Source organism: Balaenoptera ricei, chromosome 12 (genome assembly GCF_028023285.1).
Source record: "Balaenoptera ricei isolate mBalRic1 chromosome 12, mBalRic1.hap2, whole genome shotgun sequence".
Classification (NCBI taxonomy): domain Eukaryota; kingdom Metazoa; phylum Chordata; class Mammalia; order Artiodactyla; family Balaenopteridae; genus Balaenoptera; species Balaenoptera ricei.
Genome location: NC_082650.1, coordinates 69,005,738 through 69,027,618, shown reverse-complemented (window position 1 = coordinate 69,027,618; position 21,881 = coordinate 69,005,738). Strand labels below are relative to the sequence as shown.

At 35.4% G+C, this 21,881-nt stretch overlaps 1 protein-coding gene across 2 annotated transcripts in view; it reads right to left on the bottom strand.

The window, feature by feature from the left end:
- Window positions 1–21,881, bottom strand: part of RNGTT (RNA guanylyltransferase and 5'-phosphatase) — a 242,395-nt gene that overhangs the window by 206,241 nt on the left and 14,273 nt on the right. For both annotated transcript variants that reach the window (XM_059941605.1, XM_059941606.1), the window contains exons 5-7: window positions 11,615–11,690; window positions 10,184–10,424; window positions 1,546–1,655 (exon numbers count right to left, since the gene is read on the bottom strand). In XM_059941605.1, coding sequence (XP_059797588.1) covers window positions 1,546–1,655; window positions 10,184–10,424; window positions 11,615–11,690 — 427 coding nt within the window. The remainder of the gene's footprint in view (window positions 1–1,545; window positions 1,656–10,183; window positions 10,425–11,614; window positions 11,691–21,881) is intronic.

Below are 21,881 nucleotides of genomic sequence, written 5' to 3'. Positions count from 1 at the left end.
GTGGCTGGTGTCCATACAAAGCAATACATGTCTTAAACCAAGCTCACCTGAGTCACACATTTAGCACAATGTTTTCCCCATCATGAGATTAATGTCAATTGGAATAATATCAGCTTTCACAAAAATGCTAACAAAAGGTTATCATTTTCTTGACATTTTAGAACTCAAGTTAACAGGATCGTAATTGCCACTGCAAACTATGACTATTGGGCTAATTTTTAAATATTAATACACATGATCTAAACAGTAAAGCACATACTGTTTACAAGTCTTTGTGTATCTACAAGTCTTTTAGTTCAGGAAGAAGTTTAAATCTTGCCTCGACTACCTTACATTGCTCTAGACCCCATATTCCTCCATCATGACACTGCCAACTTGGCATAACTTTGCAGGGTTGGCAAGTTTCTCCTCAAAAGATGCCCAGAAGTGACAAAACAGGAGAAATTCAGGTCTAGATTAAAGTACACTGGCAAGGGCTTAACAGAACACTAAAACTGATATCACTTCATCATCATTTACATTTTTTAGTTAAAATTATTTCTAGTTTATTGATCTGTATGTATACCAGTCCAAAAGTTCTTTATATCAGGAATTTTTAACAATAATCCTGTTTCATCATGTTCCAGCTGTATTACAATTTTCTGCCACAGATAGCAATCATGAACAGAAATGACCATAGACCAAGACCTGAGAGCAACGAGCAGTGAACTCTCTCTTGAATCCCCTCCCATGAAATGTCTGATAAATATCTTCAAGTCATGGTAAGGGGCAAAACATATTTAAAGCTGATTCTCCCAGGTTTCTGATGACAGAAAAACTGGAAAATGAGGCACATTCAAGTTTCACCTCTTCTCTCTTCATAAAATGATAAGGGCAACTAAAACATTTATCAGCAACAGTGGGACTTCCCTGGTGGCGCGGTGGTTAAGAATCTGCCTGCCAACGCAGGGGACATGGGTTCAAGCCCTGATCCGGGAAGATTCCACATACCGCGTAGCAACTAAGCCCGTGCACCACAGCTACTGAGCCTGCGCTCTAGAGCCCACAAGCCACAACTACTGAGCCCGTGTGCCACAACTACTGAAGCCCGTGCTCCGCAACAAGAGAAGCCATGGCATTGAGAAGCCCACACACCACAACGAAGAGCCCCCACTCGCTGCAAGTAGAGAGAGCCTGCGCACAGCAACAAAGACCCAACGCAGCCAAAAAATAATAATAATAAATTTTTAAAAATAATAATAAAAAAATCAGCAACAGTAGAATCAATCCCACAAAACAAATACCAGAAAGTGACAACAGTAATTTTCTATTCCACTAGGAAGACATGTGAGTCATCTAATTTTGACTCAAAAGTCTGGTTATTACACTGTTTATCTTGAGAAAAATATGATAAACTCTTGCTTGACATCTTTTTAAGAACTCTATGTAAACATAGAAACTTCAAGAAGCAAAGAAGCTATGACACTCTTTGCATTAATGTTAAGTATTGCAGAATAAGAATAAATTTTATTTAAAACTTTAATTAATATTTAAAATGTTTATTACCCTTCCCAGCCACAGAATTGATGACACTTCTGTTGTACCTCTCCTAACTTTGGTTGAGTTGTTACTTGAGTTACACCTTTAACAGTTACGCCTTCCAAAAAAATAGCACCCTGAAAATAAAAGGAAAAGAAAAATACATTAGAGTTCAAATCCATTTACAAAGACCAGACTGAAAGACACATTTATTTTCAGAAATCTGAGCAAATATATGCAACAAATGGCCTGCTACAGGAGGTTCTACAAACTCCCCTGGGATTGTACACTAGTTTTCCTTAATCCAGCATATGATTTTCAATATACATATACAGGCCAGTGTCTATATCATGTTATCAAAGCATCCATGGGTACTACTCAGTAATCATAACAGCAATCATATCTCACCTACCATTTACTCAGAGCCAGGCAAAGTATCTGGCATTTTACAAACAGTTTCTCTAATCCTTATAACAATTCTGAAAAGTAGATGCATTATATTTATTTCACAAATGACTAAATGAGGCCTAAAGATTTTATGTAATTTATTCAAGTGGTAAAAACAGAATTTGAACCCAGGTCTATACTATACCATTCACCAATGATTCTCCATTCACCAATGATTCTCATTTGGGGAAGGGGGTGAGAAGTTGTGTCACTGATGGAGTTTGGATTTTGAGATAAAAACCTACAATACATACCTTTGTAAACTAGAATAAGAGTATAACAGTAGACAAAGCAGCTAAGCTACAGTCATTGGATGTATCAACATAAAAACTAAATATTACTCATCACTGAATTTTTAATCTAAATTCTTTAACTCGGAACTTCATAAAATGTCTTATTGTATTTCACCCATTTCACAGCAAGTATATTTTTAGAATATCACAGAGAAGTGAAGCAGATGGAGAATTTACATATCAAATAATAAAGAACACCCCTGGAAATTTTAAAGACCAAAAAAATAGTCTAGATTCATTTACAATTACTTTGAGACCCATAAGAGGGTTGGCATCAGTCTCAAGAAAAATCTATAAAACAACTCTAGCTGTTAATGTAATTAGGGAATAAAAAATATGGTCTGCAAGCTACAATGATCAACATTCTGGCAAAGATTTGGCAACCTGAACTACTTGGGAAGGAAAAAAAAAAAAAAAAAGAACACATTATTTAGTCCACATACATCCCTGTCAAATCTAGAAGAGTCCTAAAGTCAATCCAGCAGACTACTTTTTGCCCCTAATTCTGAATCATATTTTATAGTTATCTAAAATGTCATCTACCTTGTTTTCCTTAAAGAGAGGTTCCATGAGCCAAAGGATCAAAGAATACCATTCCTCTCCTATTACACCATAACCTCTCTTTATCAGCCAATGAAATTCCTGTTCTAGAACCATTTCTACCCTTAAATGTAATAACTAAAGAAAGAAAACTTTCAAAGGAAAGCTTAACCAGGTGGATAAGTTTTTTTAACATATTTAGTAATTGAGATACTCAGATAACTTCAATATCCTGATAAAATTATATCTTGTATATACTAATTAAAAAAAGAAAGCATTACTTTTATTCTGAAGGTACTAATAGCACAGAATTTTTTTTAAGTTTTACCAATAACCTTCCCTGTAAACTCAACCTTTTTCATGAACACCCTGTACCCCATATCTTAACTAGAAGCTAGCTCTCCACCAAGAAGACCACTCACTTTTCTCTTAAGTGAAAGCTACTCATTCTCCCACTGCCCAAGTCCCATGCTGGTAGTGTAAACAATTCTCTTATATCCTCACTGCTTTCCCGGCCTCTTTCAAAAGTTCCTCTTCCATTCAGACTCATTCAGCTACATCACTCAGCTAGATGTCAGGTAGAACAAACATCCACTGTGGTTGGTTGCACAACAGCTCTCTTTGTGGATGGGATGCCTTCCCCACCCACAAGCCATGTTACATGACATTAAAGATAACATGCCACTCCAGCCGAAGTTGATGGGAGCATGAGTGAACCCCTATAACTCTCTCTGAACCTATCAGGTTCTCTCTTCTGGTAACTTGGAATTTGGACTCAGAAAGTCTCTGCATGTGGTGAAAATTATAACATGTAAGCTTAGACATAGGATATTAAATATCCCTCGTAAACAAGGAATCAGAAATCTCCCAGGTAAACAAGGAATCTGCTATATTCCTGTGCTTCAGCTGTACCCATTTACTCATAATAAATTCCTCTTATTACTTAAGCTAGTTTGGGTTAGTTTCTGTTACTTGCAACCAGATAATCTAAATTAATAAAATGCTCTATCCTTCATATATTGACCTCTGGTCACTTCCGCACATTCATCAAAACAATCAGTATTTCTCACCATGCTAACTTCTGTCATTATATTGGTAACATCAACATCCATTGAAACAATCTGACCCATCAAACAACCTAAGCTTCACAGTTCTGTAATTTCTTTTTTAATGATCCTCTCATCTGTGCTTAGCTTGAACAACCTGCTCCATGGCCATATCATCCTCATTCCAGACTGCTCCACCTTTTGATTCATCAACTCAACTTACATTGATTGGGTACCCACAACATTTTAAACCAATATGCTCCTCTGACGTCTTTCATTAAACAGCTTAACTCTTTTACTCTCACTAAGCTCACTTTTCAATTTCACCAAGGCTAACAATCCTTCACTCCTCCCTTTCCAGTCTAACAGCTCCCCCATCCTGACCTTACTTCCTATTCAACCTAGATCCTATCACTGATTACTTCAATTACCCTTCACCTGATATCCTCCGTACTCTTTACCCTCTGATTCTTCCACCACACCCATACTGAATATAGACCTTGGATCAACCCACCATTAATCTCCACTTCCACACACAGGCAGCTGAAATTTACTGAGGAAAAATCACAATCTCAGGGCTAAGGATGAGATTTGCCTCCCTTGCTGAAGACCTATTTCTCTATCTGCTCTTGAACTTCATTCCCTTCAATCTCCTCAGAAATTGCTCTATCATTAATTCCTCTATCATTTCATTTATTTTCAACTTCATTGATTCCACTAGCTCCTTATCCTCAAGTAATAGATATGCTTGAGTTTATTCCATACTAAAAAGCCTTTTCTGAATATGTCTGCATCAAGCAATCACCCTTAGTTACCCTTTTTGCTCATAACCAAACTACTCAAATAGTCTGTACCAGTGTGCAGATAAGAGTTAACGTAATAGGACTGCTTGCAAGGTTGGCCCCTGGATGGCATCTGGGAACATGACTCCCAGTGTTCTCAGTCAACTGATAAGGCTGGTTCATCATGCCTAAACTATTTGTACAGATAATAGTTTATGCTGAACAAATGTTTTCCTTCTGGGATTCTGGAATATTGATACACGCTAGGCACAAGCTGCCTACATGACCAACCATGCATAAAAACCTTGGGCACTGAGACTCTAACGAGCTTCCCTAGACAGAAACATCACACATGCGCTGATGCATTTCCACTGCTGTGGGAAGAGTGAGCTCTGTACGACCCCTCGTGGGAAGGAGAGAGCAAAAGGAAGCCTGCACATGGACTCCTCGAAACTCCACTTGTCTTTTTCCCTTATTATCCAGCAGGATATCCTTAGTACACTGCTGCGTTAAATCTTAGCTGTGAGTACAACTATATGCTGAGTCCTAGAGAATCTCCAAAAGCAGAGGTGGTACTGAGGACCCCTAACACAACTGCCTCCTTTTTCTCACCTCCCATCAGCTGCTTAAAATCACTAGTCTGCCCTGGCCCTGCTGTACAACAGAAAATTATCCTCAGATAGACACTTCATATCCTTACTGTATTTGTCCCCTCTATGACTTCTCATACTATTAAATCATCCATATAGATCACTACATAACTTTAAACTATTTTTCATATTTCTTTGTCTTTTTGTGCTACATCCAGGAAGAATTTCTTAGCTAGATCTTCCACCTTGATAATTTCCTCCACAGCTAACTTCAGTCTGCTATCCAACCCACCAACTGACATTTTTTCTTTATTATTATCATTTCTAAGGTCTCTAACTGGTTCTTCTCCATAATAGCTTGCCATTATTTTATGGATTGATATCCTCTCTTGTCTTCTAAAGAAATGTTCTGTTTGCTTTTTATAAACTGTTCTTTTCAGTGCCAGCTAAAAAGAATGAGCTAGTTCTATATGTACGAGGAAAAGAGAAAACTTCACTTCTTACCCTATATACTTCTAGATGTTCACATTTTTATTTTACAAAGAAAATTGATCTGTATGTCACTTGTGTACACTTTTAAATTAGAGACAGATAGACAGGTAAGTAATTGCGGAGAAATTCTTTTAAGATAACAGAAATGCCGTGGTAGGGTAAAAGTTGAAGGATTATTTGTTTTCAAATTTTCTTTAATGTCAGTATATTATTTTTATAAATAAAAACATATTTAATAATTTTAGTATCTACTAGTTATGATTTGAAAAGAGGAGAAACCTACCAAAATGCATAATGCTTCAGAATTTTCTTTTTTCATAACTCTACCTTTGGAAGTATAAGCTCAAATATTCTTGAAAATTACCATCGCATTGTCAGTCAGAAATCAAATCTAACTGCTTTCTCCAAAAACAAAGAAGGGAAGCATTCTGCTTTTGGCAATGGCAGACTAGTTTATTTAGACAAATTTTGCAGCCATGAGAAATGCTAGACAAAAATGTTAAAAGCACCTGTTTTAAGATATCAGAGAATTAGAAAGGCAGTAAGGATCTGAAGGGCCAAGAACCAAAGAAGGGAAGCCCTGAGAGATGAGACAGACATCTGGCATAGCTTTTCTCCTCTAGGATTTTCCTCTAAAGGCACTGTTTCCAAATTGGTAGCTGAGAGGCTACAAAACTGAACAGAACTTTCAGCATTTATCACAAGAATGGGAAAACAAAAATTGGAGTACCAGGTCACCAAGGAGGGGGGTCCTGCTTAATGCTCCAGGCTTTCAGTTAGAATTCCCAAGGGGCCACACTCCAGAATTGGGGTGAACCAAAAACAGACCAGCCCCCCAAAACTAAAGCCTAGCTTCTAAACAGTTCAATTCTTGGCTGAGTTAAGATGTTCTACTCCTAACCCCGTGTAGAAGCAAAGGTAAATCTTCTCTGAATGAAGAAAACCTCAAATTATTTCCACAATTTTTCATACATAATGTCTAGTAAGCAGAAATACCCAGGTATTTAAAAAAAGAAAAAAAAAAACCTACAATTGACTAGAAATCAAATGAATACAAGAAGAAAAACTAAAAAAAGGATCCAGAGAGTATCCACATATTAGAGTTATCTGACATAGGCTTTAAAATAGGCTTAATAGGGAGTTCCCTGGCAGTCCAGTGGTTAGGACTTGGCATTTTCACTGCCATGGCCCAGGTTCAATCTCTGGTCAGGGAACTAAGATCCCACAAGCCGCATGGCCAAAAAATTTAAAAATAAAACAAAATAAAATAAAATAGCCTTAATAAATTCAAAAACCTAAATGACAAGATACAGAATTCCAGCAGAGAACTGAAAGTTACTTTAATACTCAAACTGAAATTCCAGAAGTGAAAGTAAAATAACTGAAATTAAGTACTCAACAGATGAATTTAACAGCAGCTTAGACAAAGCTAAAGAGAGAATTAATACACTGGAAGATAGGTCAGAAAAAAAATAACCAGACTGAAAAATATGAAACAAAAAAGTGGAGAATATATAAAAGAACATAGGAAACATTTTAAAAAATAATAAAATTCAAAAGTTCTATTGAGTAGAAGGAGAAAGGAGAAAGAATGAATCTAAAACAATATTTGAAGAGATAATGGTCAAGAATTGTCTAAAACGGATTAAAAAATCCAATCATAGATTCAAGAATCACTGTAAGTAGGAAGCAGGAAAAATACAAAGAAAACCACAGGTAGAAACATCATAGTAAAACTGCTGAAAATCAAAACCAAAAAGAAATTATCTTCAAAGAAGTAACTTCTCAACAGAAATGAATTATGGAATAATATCTTCAACATAGCAACCCAGAATTCTAGAATCTGGATTTTGAAGAACAACTGTTCTTTAAAATGATGGGGTATATAAAGACATTTTCACACAAATGCTGTAAGAATGTCTCACAGCAGATCCACATTAAAGAAAATACTGAAGAGAGTGCTTCAGTTAGAAGAAAAACTATGCAAATGAAGCCACAAAAATACACAAAGAAATGAAGAGCACCAGAAAGGATAAATATGTGGGTATAGCTAATGAATATTAACCATATAATGATGATGATGATGATGTATTATGGGATTTAAAGTATAGAGAGAATTAAAATACACAATACCAAAAGGGCAGTAAGAGATCAATGGACTCAAAAGTTCTTGGATTTTTGCATTATCTAAAAAGTGGCAAAAGTACTAACATTTACCAGACTTCAACAGTCAAAGATGCATACTGAAATCTTGGGTAACCACTAAAAAAATAGTAAAGGAATGTATAACAAGCATGGGTTGGGGTAACAGAACGATAAAAATAATTAAGCATAAAGAAGGCAAGAGGACTCCCCTGGTGGTGCTGTGGTTAAGAATCTGCCTGCCAATGCAGGGGACACGGGTTCAATCCCTGGTCCAGGAAGATCCCACATGCCGCCGAGCAACTAAGCCCGTGAGCCGCAACTACTGAGCCTGCACTCTAGAGCCCGCGAGCCACAACTACTGAAGCTCGCGCGCCTAGAGCCCATGTTCCGCAACAAGAGAAGCCACCACAATGAGAGGCCCACGCACAGCAATGAAGACCCAACGATGAAGATCCAACACAGCCAAAAATTAATTAATTTTTTTTTTAAGGCAAGAAAGGAAGATAAAAAGGACCATACCACAAGAGGGATAAACAAAAACAAACAAACAAAAGAAAATAGTGAGACAGTAAGTTTAAATTATATCAGTAAAATAAATGTACATAGACTAAATATTCCAATAAGGCAAAAACTGTTGACTAGGTAAACAAAACCCAGCAACATGATGCTTATAAGAGTCATACCTTAAATAAAGGATTAATAAAGGCTGAAAGTAAAAAGATAGATACAAGGTCTTTCATACAAACACTATCCAAAAGAACACTTGTACTACCATATAAATAACAGACATTTTACAATGCTAAAAGTTAAGACATTGTAAAGATAAAATAATCTTTTATACATGTTTGTATAAACCAAATATCACCTCAAAATATATAAAGCAAAATCTGACAGAACTACAAGGAGAAATAGGTAAATCCACAATCACAGTGGGGAATTTTTAAACACTCCTCTTAGTAACTGACAAAACAAACCAGGGGAAACTAGGTTTAGGATTTTATTTTATATGTCATTTATTCCCCTAAAGATACATGTTCATCTTAGCTAGTTTCCTCTTAATGATGCTGGAGCTCATTTGCAATTATAGGGATTTAATCGTGCTTAAGATTATAAAATAAATGTCATTTTTAAGACACTTTCTGATGGCAAAGAAAAATAAATGCTGCAAACTTGACCCTATTTTGTAAAAATAGTAACTGTTTTAAACTCTTTTACACATTCAAATACTAGATCATAATTCAAAAACACATTAAGCATATGCTCATGATTAATGTTATTCTTAAAAAATACAGTTGAATTCCCTCACAGAAGTGATAAGAGGGTAATCATCTATATGTCATATTATGCTATTAGACTTTCTTTAGAATGTGATTCTTATTTTTCTAGGTATGTGATTCAGTCATTTCAGATATCTAAGTCCAGAAAATGAGTTAGAGTGAAAAACTAAGTTATTTTTGAAATTATTTCCATGTTTCAAAACAATTTACACTTTCAGTAGCCGCTGAGTCTTGAAGTTTGAAATGTGTAAATACATATTAAAACAATGTTTTTCAAACAAGAGACTTTTTTTTAAAGCCCTAAATAACTGTATTTTATTATTTACATAAAACAAGGCATTTTCTTCCTTGCCTGTCAGTCAATGCCTACTAATAAATGAGTTGTGGGATTTACTGCTCACCCATGATATCCCACACACCTTAATTATTAACTTTATTAACAATGAATTACCGCCACACTGTCCCTGACTTTACCCTTTGGCCTACACCATCTACTTGTGTATGTACAAGTACAACCAGCAATCTTCTTCTCAACATCTCTCCTGTCCTCCTGAGAAAAGAAGGTAATGCCTGATGTTTCTTCTTAGGCCTTTTATTTCTAGAAGATTAACAGGAGTTGACTATAGAAGAAATAAGAACCTTCTGAGTTCAACTTTACAGAAAAATATGAAAACACCACCCATGGAAAGGAGCAGAATTTATATGCAAAGTTATTTTAACTATGGGACAATTTTGTAAAGCATCAGTAAAAATTTTCACTCCATATTTAGTTGGAATCTCACAATACTTTGCAAAGAAACAATAAATTCTCAATCTAACATCTAAGAGTTCTTTGGTTTACCTAAGAAACAAAAACAGGATGAATTTATATAACTGAAACTTTTCTTGTAGAAAAGGCAAAGATTCATGGCTATCAAGAGTCTTTGGAAATAACCAGAATGAAATAATCTAACAAATCTAGCTAAACAAACATAGTTAACATTCCATTTGCATAAATCTCAATGAAGCTGTAGAAGAAAAGGTAAAGACTATAATAGTATTTTTAAACATTACCAGTTTTAAACGTTCTTTTCTCCTTTTGCCAAAGGAGGCACTCGACCCAGGTTCTGATTCCTTTTTTCCATCCTCGTCCTCATCTTCGTCTTCATCATCCTCAAAACACCAATCTGGCAATAGAGGTGGGGGTGGTGCTTCCTCTATATCACCATAGCGACGAAAAAGTTCTTTCAAATAATCACCCTTATAAATTCCCGGTGGTCTGGCTTGAGCAAAAGTAGCAACTGCTGCTTCAATACTATGGAAAATAAACACCATGCAATTTCCTCACTACTCTCCATTTATGCAGATTTATCAAAATTCACTTGTTACATTTAAGGCTATTATACAAAGCATAATAGAGGTTTTCTAAAATGGACAAATCACAGTCCCCACGCTCAAGGCATTCAATCTATTAAGAGACAAATTCATTCTGAAACATTTTTAACATAAGTACATGGGAATTTCCTAAACTCTAAAGGTAAACTGCAATGAGTGTATAGACAAGACCGGGTAGAGTCTGTAAGGAATTTAAGTAAACCCTTGAAGTTTGAGGTCTGACTCTCAGCGAAAACATCAAAGAAATGTGAATAGCAATATGAAAAGAAAGTACAAGCATGCTGGTTTTTCAGGAACTTTCAACACACCCAGGCATTAAGAGTACTGGTCATCAGAGAGAGGCTAAGCATAGGCTGAGTCTGACATAGGAGTCTGTATCGTGTAGCATTACTGTGTAGAGCATCTGAAAGGCCAGAAAGGAAGAGCTAGAAGTGCATGCAGTAGAGAACCCCCAAGGATGAATGAGCAGGAAAATATACAGTCACATGTGTACTTCAGCTGATTATATTCAGAGAAGGATCTACTGCGTGAAAGGCTTTGTAAACAAAAGTAAAGACCTTCAAAGTAAATGAGGAAATTCAGTTAGTAATATCCCATTCTCTAATCTCTCAGAATCTAAAAAGACACTTTACAAATAACAGCTGCTCATAAAGACATGCTTATTCGTTTAAACAGAGTAACTCTGTCCCCAAAAATACGTTTTCTGTATAGCATTTAAGTTTTTCCTAGTACTCAATAGGTATTTTTAAAAGGTACTATTAAAAATGAAAAGAAAAACAATAGTAACCTCCAAGGTGAAAATATACACAAAATATTGGGAGAACTTGTCTCTGATAATTCTGTAAAATGTGAAAAAAAAAAATCTGGAAAAGAAAATGCATAGTATACGGGATCCATAAGCACTCAAAGTGCTACTTAGTAGAAAACACCAGGTAATGAATGGTGTTCGAAAGATTAACCAAATCTAAAATGAAAACCACTTGAATCAATCATATTACTCATGACTTCACCAAAAACGTGGCAATATAAAATGCTAAAATTGAAAAATCAATAAAAAATTTTTATCAATTACTAAATATGTCTTCTTCCATTATAACAAGAAACAAATACCTCCAATCCATTTTCTCCACCAAGAAGGCACATATGAGGAAACCAGTGCGATTGAAACCATGAGTACAATGAACACCTAGAAAATAAAACAATTTTGATTTAATAAATCACTTTAGAGGCTACGTTTTACTTTAAAACCCCAACCTGCAATCAAAACATTTCAATCATTTTATAAAATAACTACATTTTTAAAGCTTGGCCTTCTTTTATAACTATTAAACCTGTCAGCTTAAATTGCTTAGAAAATAACTTATAGCACAGCTATAAGTTTAAATATAACATATACTGATTTATTAGTTACAACTGTTTCTAAGGTCTAAAGTTTTATCTTAAAACTAAGATTCCAGGGCTTCCCTGGTGGTGCAGTGGTTGAGAATCCGCCTGCCAATGCAGGGGACACGGGTTCAAGCCCTGGTCTGGGAAGATCCCACATGCCACGGAGCAACTGGGCCCGTGAGCCACAACTACTGAGCCTGCGCGTCTGGAGCCTGTGCTCCGCAACAGGAGAGGCCGCGATGGTGAGAGGCCCGCGCACCGCGATGAAGAGTGGCCCCCACTCGCCGCAACTAGAGAAAGCCCTCGCACAGAAACGAAGACCCAACACAACCAAAAATAAATAAATTAATTAATTAATTTAAAAAAAAAAAAAAACTAAGATTCCAAGCATTTTAAAAAAGGAGGTATTTCATCAAACACACAACTCTAAAGAACATAGGCACACGCACACACACACACGCATGCACACATACATGCGGGACACTTCACTGGATATGGAAAATAACAAACTGATGGATACACAGTAAAATAAAAACAAAGTTCTCTAGAAACCAACTGACTGTATCTTTACATTAGCTTGTAATCTTCCAAAATGAACTTTTAGAAGAAAAACCTGCTGAGAAAAAGACATTTATTTTTGTTAAGCTTTTTTTTAGGACATATTCAAGATCAGTGTGGTCCTGCCTCTATATTCTGAAAAGCTGCAAATGAGTTTCATAAATTCTAAAACTGACTGCATTTTTAAGTCATTTGAACTACTTTGAAAAAGTAATAAAAACAGCTTGGTGTACATTATTAAATGATCACGCTGTAGAAAACCCACTTCAATGGCAGCTCAACGTAAAGTAGAGATGGAGCATCAGTGAAGCAAGAAAACTAGTAAGGAAGCCATCCCAGTAATTTATATGTGAGATAAGGATCTGAATGACAAGGGTCATGGTGATGGGAATGACAGGGAGAGGTAGGTGGAAGAAACATTTCAGGTAGAATGTGCAATCTGAGGGGTGAATAACTGTCAACACTGAGAGTTTGGTTTCTGACTTGGGTGACTATTTGGGCAATGGCCCCGTTTACCAGGTAAGGAAGTACAGGAGTTTACATCAGTCTTTTGGGCAAGGCAATGAGTACAGCTGGACATGCTGAGTTTAACGTTCTTATGAGACTTACAAATATTTGGAAATAAGGGTAAAGAGCTTCACAGAGAGATCTAGCTGGAGTTGTGGATTCAAGAATAATCAGCATGTAGTCACTACAGAAGCAGTCTGTGGTGTAGGCAAAATCACTGAGAATGGGTAAGTATCAACAGAACAAGAGAAGATAATTAAGGATGGAATCTGAGGAAAACTAAACTTTCAAGAATAAGTTGGCGGATGGAAGGGCATAAAAAAAGACTAAGAATGAACAATCATGGGGTCAAGAAAACAAAGGGAGCATGAACACTGGGTCATGTTCACCAGGAAAAGAGGAAGTTCCAAGACAGGAGTGTTCAACTGTTTAAATGTCACAAAATGATTAGAACTGAAAGTCACTATTTGTTTAAGACTGCAGAGTGAGGACTCCAGATCGCAGAGATGTGAATGAAAATAAATGGATTCAAGTATCAATCTTTTGGAAAGTTGACTGGGAAGGAGAAGGGGAATATAAAACAGAAAGGTGTGGGGTTTTTTTGGAGGGAGGGGTAATATTTTAATATAAGAGGCTTGGGTATATTTACAGGCTGAGAAGGACCTGGTTAAATCACAGAGACTGAAATAGAGAACAATGATATAACTGAAATGAAGTTTCTGAAAAGAGATAAAAAAATAAAGAGATCAGCCTTGAACAGAAAAAGTTACCCCTTAGAAATAATTGCTATAATCATGAAACTCTATAAATTCATCATCTCCAGTGCTTTGTTAAGAAAACGTGCCTCAAAAGTTACACAAAGATGTCAGCTGTAAATAGACTTTTTTATTCAACATAAATCTTAACCCAACATGTAAATTTCCTTTCTACTTTATATTTGAGACCGATTTAAGCAACAAATACTCTAAAAATGTTTCTCATCTACACCACTATTTTTGTATCTAATTTTTACTCTAGCAAGATTAACTAAATATTTTTATGAATAGGAAATATAAGAATAATTGCCAATTAAGTGATTAAGTCATGCGATGATATGCAATTTAAGAAAGTACCAGTGCTCATTATTCAACATAGTTTTGGAAGTTTCAGCCACAGCAATCAGAGAAGAAAAAGAAATAAAAGGAATCCAAATTGGAAAAGAAGAAGTAAAGCTGTCACTGTTTGCAGATGACATGATGCTATAATACACAGAGAATCCTAAAGATGCTACCAGAAAACTACTAGAGTTAATCAATGAATTTGGTAAAGTAGCAGGATACAAAATTAATGCACAGAAATCTCTTGCATTCCTATACACTAACAATGAAAATTCTGAAAGAGAAATTAGGGAAACACTCCCATTTACCACTGCAACAAAAAGAATAAAACACCTAGGAATAAACCTACCTAAGGAGACAAAAGACCTGTATGCAGAAAATTATAAGACACTGAAGAAAGAAATTAAAGAGGATACAAAGAAATGGAGAGATACACCATGTTTTTGGATTGGAAGAATCAACACTGTGAAAATGACTATACTACCCAAAGCAATCTACAGATTCAATGCAATCCGTCTCAAACTACCAATGGCATTTTTCACAGAACTAGAACAAAAAATTTCACAATTTGTATGGAAACACAAAAGACCCTGAATAGCCAAAGCAATCTTGAGAAAGTAAAACAGAGCTGGAGGAATCAGGCTCCCTGACTTCAGACTATACTACAAAGCTATGGTAATCAAGGCAGTATGGTACTGGCACAAAAACAGAAATATAGATCAACGGATTAGGATAGAAAACCCAGGGATAAACCCATGCCCATATGGTCACCTGATCTTTGATAAAGGAGGCAAGAATATACAATGGGCCACAACTACTGAGCCCCCGAGCCACAACTACTGAAGCCCACGCACCTAGAGCCCATGTTCCACAAGAGAAGCCACTGCAATGAGAAGCCCGCACACCACAATGAAGAGTTGCCCCTGCTCTCCGCAATTAGAGAAAGCCCACGCGCAGCAACAAAGACCCAACGTGGTCAAAAATAAAACAATCAACTAATTTAAAAAAAGAACTTATTATGTGCCAAGTTATTTTAAATATTTTTATTTAATCAAAAGAAATGTTTTTTACCAAAATACACGTGTGCTACTCATGAAAATATATATTCACAAATCTGGCCCATGTATTTTTTTTTTTTTTTTTCATTTCTGATTTTATTGATTTGAGTCCTCTCCCTCTTTTTCTTGATGAGTCTGGCTAATGGTTTATCAATTTTGTTTATCTTCTCAAAGAACCAACTTTTAGTTTTATTGATCTTTGCTATTGTTTTCTTTGTTTCTATTTCATTTATTTCTGCTCTGATCTTTATGATTTCTTTCCTTCTGCTAACTTTGGGTTTTGTTTGTTCTTCTTTCTCTAGTTTCTTTAAGTGTAAGGTTAGATTGTTTACTTGAGCTTTTTCTTGTTTCTTTAGGTAGGCTTGTATAGCTATAAACTTCCCTCTTAGAACTGCTTTTGCTGCATCCCATAGGTTTTGGGTCGTCGTGTTTTCATTGTCATTTGTCTCTAGGTATTTTTTGATTTCCTCTTTGATTTCTTCAGTGATCTCTTGGTTATTTAGTAACGTATTGTTTAGCCTCCATGTGTTTGTCCTTTTTACGTTTTTTTCCCTGTAATTCATTTCTAATCTCATAGCGTTGTGGTCAGAAAAGATGCTTGATATGATTTCAATTTTCTTAAATTTACTGAGGCTTGATTTGTGACCCAAGATGTGATCTATCTTGGAGAATGTTCCGTGCGCACTTGAGAAGAACGTGTAATCTGCTGTTTTTGGATGGAATGTCCGATATATATCAATTAAATCTATCTGGTCTATTGTGTCATTTAAAGCTTCTGTTTCCTTATTTATTTTCATTTTGGATGATCTGTCCATTGGTGTAAGTGAGGTGTTAAAGTCCCCCACTATTATTGTGTTACTGTCGATTTCCTCTTTTATAGCTGTTAGCAGTTGCCTTATGTATTGAGGTGCTCCTATGTTGGGTGCATATATATTTATAATTGTTATATCTTCTTCTTGGATTGATCCCTGGATCATTATGTAGTGTCCTTCCTTGTCTCTTGTAACGTTCTTTAATTTAAAGTCTATTTTATCTGATATGAGTATAGCTACTCCAGCTTTCTTTTGATTTCCATTTGCATGGAATATCTTTTTCCATCCCATCACTTTCAGTCTGTATGTGTCCCTAGGTCTAAAGTGGGTCTCTTGTAGACAGCATATATATGGGTCTTGTTTTTGTATCCATTCAGCCAGTCTATGTCTTTTGGTTGGGGCATTTAATCCATTCACGTTTAAGGTAATTATCGATATGTATGTTCCTATGACCATTTTCTTAATTGTTTTGGGTTTGTTTTTGTAGGTCCTTTTCTTCTCTTGTGTTTCCCACTTAGAGAAGTTCCTTTAGCATTTGTTGTAGAGCTGGTTTGGTGGTGCTGAATTCTCTTAGCTTTTGCTTGTCTGTAAAGCTTTTGATTTCTCCATCAAATCTAAATGAGATCCTTGCCGGGTAGAGTAATCTTGGTTGTAGGTTCTTCCCTTTCATCACTTTAAGTATATCATGCCACTCCCTTCTGGCTTGCAGAGTTTCTGCTGAGAAATCAGCTGTTAACCTTATGGGAGTTCCCTTGTATGTTATTTGTCGTTTTTCCCTTGCTGCTTTCAATAATTTTTCTTTGTCTTTAATTTTTGCCACTTTGATTACTATGTGTCTCGGCGTGTTTCTCCTTGGGTTTATCCTGTATGGGACTCTCTGCGCTTCCTGGACTTGGGTGGCTATTTCCTTTCCCATGTTAGGGAAGTTTTCGACTATAATCTCTTCAAATATTTTCTCTGGTCCTTTCTCTCTCTCTTCTCCTTCTGGGACCCCTATAATGCGAATGTTGTTGCGTTTAATGTTATCCCAGAGGTCTCTTAGGCTGTCTTCATTTCTTTTCATTCTTTTTTCTTTAGTCTGTTCCGCAGCAGTGAATTCCATCATTCTGTCTTCCAGGTCACTTATCCGTTCTTCTGCCTCAGTTATTCTGCTATTGATTCCTTCTAGTGTAGTTTTCATTTCAGTTATTGTATTGGTCATCTCTGTTTGTTTGTTCTTTAATTCTTCTAGGTCTTTGTTAATCATTTCTTGCATCTTCTCAATCTTTGCCTCCATTCTTATTCCAAGGTCCTGGATCATCTTCACTATCATTATTCTGAATTCTTTTTCTGGAAGGTTGCCTATCTCCACTTCATTTAGTTGTTTTTCTGGGGTTTTTTCTTGTTCCTTCATCTGGTACATAGCCCTCTGCCTTTTCATCTTCTCTATCTTTCTGTAACTGTCCTGGCCCATGTATTTATAACCAGGAACACCTAAAGTAATTAGAGGCATTAGTTAAGCTACATATCTATTATACGTAGTCCACCATTTACCAAGAAATCAGCCATTTCTCTTTTAACACAAAACAGACATTTTTTATTTCTCCAGTCCACAAAATTCTTATCCTCAAGTTATTTCTGTACATGCAAACAAATGCACTATAGCTCCATAATCTCTTATTTGTAATTATAATTTCAAAGAAGCTCTAAAAAGTTAAGATTTTTGGTAGATTATTTGGGGACAAAACCTGACCTGAACTGATATGACGTTATTTATAGTCTATTTTTCTCACTTAGTGTGAATGAATATTCATATATTTAACTGCAGAAATGCTCTCTACACCCAGATTATCTCTAATACTATTTTCCACTTAAAGGAACCAGGCTCCTTAGAGAAAAAACTGGTTCCAGGTCTGGAAAACACGTTGTACCAGAAAACAAGGAAACCATCAAAGACTGATAGGGTGCTACCAAAAGGATACAGAAATCAACATGAAGGGGCTCCCATTGGCCTAGGATGGAGCAATTTGGGCATAAGAATAAATATTGACTGCGACTGATTTAAATACATCAACTATATAAAAATTCATGAGTTCATACAGATACTCCAAGAAAAAAAAGTAATCAGTCACCACTGGAGATTGGTAAAATACCAATTCATTATTCTGGAAATTAAGAAATAAGAGAATCAGACACTTAACTTTATGTGCTTCCTGATGTGGTGTGAAAGGAACCATACAACGCCAACTATGAAGTATGCTTGCCAAAATATATAAGTATGCCTCTCGATTTAACTACCAGTTTACAGGACATACAGAAGACAAAGGAAAAAGTTAACTAATACTATGAGGAAGCACTCAGGTAGACCCAGATAATGGAATATTTTATAGGACAAATGACGTGGTTTCTCCAGCAAACTGATAGCATTAAAAAAGAGAGTGAATCAGAGAGATTTGAGACATAACAACAAAACGCAACATGTGGACACTATTGGAAACTGGTTTGAAAATCTAACTTAAAAAGGCATTTTTTCTATAATTGAGGAAACCTGAAAATGGACTAGGATTTAGATGACCTTAAGGAATTTCTCATTATTCTGTTTGGCACAATTGCATGGTGATTATATAAAAACCAAAAATCCTTATCAGTTAGAGATGCATACTGAAACACTTTAAGTGAAATGACATGGTATCTGTGATCTGCTTTAAAATACTCAGAAAAAAATCTGTCAGGGGGAGGAGAGGAAAAATGAAAAAAAAAAAACCAGCAAAATGATAATTATTGAAGCTGAATGATGGATACATGAGGTGTCATTTCACTATTCTCCCTATTTTTGGTATGACTGAAAATTTCTACAATAAAGAAAAATTAGGGGGTACTATCTCCAGGGGAGGTAACATAAGAACTGGAAACATATGACCCCCAAGGGTTTCAGATAAGGGATTATGAAGCTGTAGTTCTTCCTAAACATCAGAAAACACCTGAGGCTTCTGTGTTTCAAGAACTTTTCATTTCCACTAAGTCTACAGTATTATCCCACAACCAAGCTAACTGCATGAACTGACAGTAAAATGATGATTTAAAAAAAGAGTAGCTTTGAAAATAAATCTGAGTCTAACTTTTGTCATGTCACAAATGTCTACTGTTGATCACAAGTATGCTTCAGCAAGAATGTGTGCAAGGCTGATGAAAATTCCATCTCGGATACTAAAACACAATTAAAATATTGTAAAAGCAGACCAGTATTTTCTGATCCTAAGAGTACAAACTTGATTCTTTATTCTTTTTGTTTGAAAAGGTGTTACCAGCAACCAGCTCTAAGACCAGTTTCTGTTGTTGTCTTCAGAGTATTACAATAAATAATTGCCACTACAATGCTCCAAAACTGGACAGGCCCAAAGCAAATGTTTCCACTTCAATCCTCATGAAGAGAACCCCTACCAGTGATATAAAACAAATAATATATAGTAACATATAATATATTGTAGCACAGTTCTATAATTTTTTTTAATAACCCATAAAACACTCAATTTAGAAAATTTCCCCATCAGTTCTTCTAAGAATACAACCAGACAATTTATAACAAGGGTTGACTTGGGAGTATTAATCTTCCTGAAATCAGGATATTTGATTCCAGATGTTAAGTGTTCTTGAAGTTCTTCTTGAATTCTTCTTCTTTACCCCTACAATGGCTTCTCTCGAATGAAAAAAGTTGTTTTTAATTGTTCAAATAAAGGCCTCAATGCTATTTTAGGCTGTATATGTTCTAGTTGTATCCTAAATATGTGTGTATTTGTTACATATATTCATGTGAATGTGTAAATATATACACATATACATATCACAATACCATGTCATATAGTCCCATATTATTGTTCTTCTGTTAAATAAATTGCATACTGTACGACATAAATGATCTGCTTCTATCAGAGGTGTAAGCTGTTTCCAGTTTTTTAATTACAAATGAAGATGTGATTAAATTTCTTTCTCATAAATCTTTATGCCCATCTCTGACTACTTCCTTTAAATAAATTCTTAAATGTGGCCTTGACAAGTCAAAGTGTGTGAACACTTTTAAGCATCTTGAGAAATATCACCAAATTGGCCCTCCAGAGAGGGTGTACCAATTAACACTCAAATTAATAATGTATAAGTACATCCACTTTATCCAAAGCTTGACATTATGATTCGTTTTTAATCTTTGCCAATTTGATGGGGGAAGGTAACGACATATATTTTAATTTGTATCTCTTGTTAACAAGTGAGAATGAAAATTTTTTTCATGTTTCTTGGCTATTTGTAATTCATTTCTTATAAATTTCATTTTCATTGTTTTCCATATTTTTCTATGGAGGAATGCCTCTTTTGCCTGTTGGATTATAAAATCTTTTTGTATATAAGAATATTAACTTTTATCTGTCATATATGCTTCAAATATTGCTCCCAATTTGTCAAATATCTTTTTGCTCTGTTTCTGTTGTGTTTTATAACACAGAATTTATTTTTCATTTTTATGTGGTCACTCTAGAAACCAGTGCAGCAAGTAATTAGAAATTTGGACTTTGAAGTAAGAAACCGGATTACAAACCTGGCTTAACCACTTATCAGATGTGTTACCATGGAAAAACTATACTTAATTTCTCTGAGATTCAGTTTTCTTATCTGTAAAATACAGATACTGCCACATACTATACGGATACTGCCACATACTACACAGAGTTGTTATGAGGATTACATTCATTCATTCCTTCATTCATTCACTCAGAGTTTCCCACCAACTCTGCCAGGCAAATAATATGCATTCATTAATTCCAGCTGTTACTATTACCATGAATAGACATTTTAATTTTTGACAGCAGTTTTCAAATTTAAGTATACATAAAAATCACCTAAGACCCTTGTTTTAAAAACAATTAGATCCCTAGGCTTCATTCCCAGAGGTTTTGATCATACAAGTCCAGTACGGGGCCCTAAAGCATGCACTTCTAATAAGCATCCTCAGGTGATTCCGATGCAGGCGGTCCAGGAACACGGCTTAAAAAATACCTGTTTATGGATTCTGCCTTTGATGAGAAACCTGGAATACCCTTTCTTACCTCAGTTAAATAAGTACTGACCTATATTTCTCCTATATTATTATGGGTCCTTTCAAAAATATCTGATCCATCTAAAATATATTTTATTATACAGTTAGCTAATTGTCTCATAACCATTTGTTGAATAATCACACCTTCCCTCTCTGATGTGAAAAACATCTCTACCACTAGGAAACCACTGTAGTTTCCATTGCTTTACCATATGCTTGGATAACTGGTAAGGAAAATCCCCTTGTTACTTTTGTCTTTCAAAATTTTCTTGCTCATAATTTCACCTGTCTGATTTGCCAAACAATTGTTTTCTGTGCTCAATAAATATTGACTTAATGGAGGCAGTGGACTTTACAAATAGAAATTAACTTCATAGTAATTTTTCCAAAGTCTCATTGGGATTTTGCCTGGAATTACACTAAAAACTGGAAATTAATTTGGAAACAATGAATCTCCATTTCTTCAAGTCTTTTAACATACAAGTGAAATTTTCTTAATTAAGAACTCCTACATTTCTTAATAACTTTATTCCTTGGCGTTTTGTACTTTACAGAAGACAAGTAGTTTAGAGTATGAACTCTAAACTTTACTTAGGATCTTATCTAAGCTGTAACCCTTAGATCTTATCTTAGGATCTGATCTAAGCTGTAACCCTTACTAGTTATGTGAATGACCTTAAGTCACTTAACCTTCCCAAGCCTGTTTCTTATCATAAAATGGGGGGTGACAATAACATCTACCTAATAGTATTGAGAAGAAAATGAGACAATGTTTGTAAAATGATTTACAGAGTGACTAGCAGAGAGAAATGTTCAATAAATGTTAGCCAATATTATTAATAGTAAGATTAATGAGACTATTCTCTAACTATATTTTCTAACTAGTTATTGCTT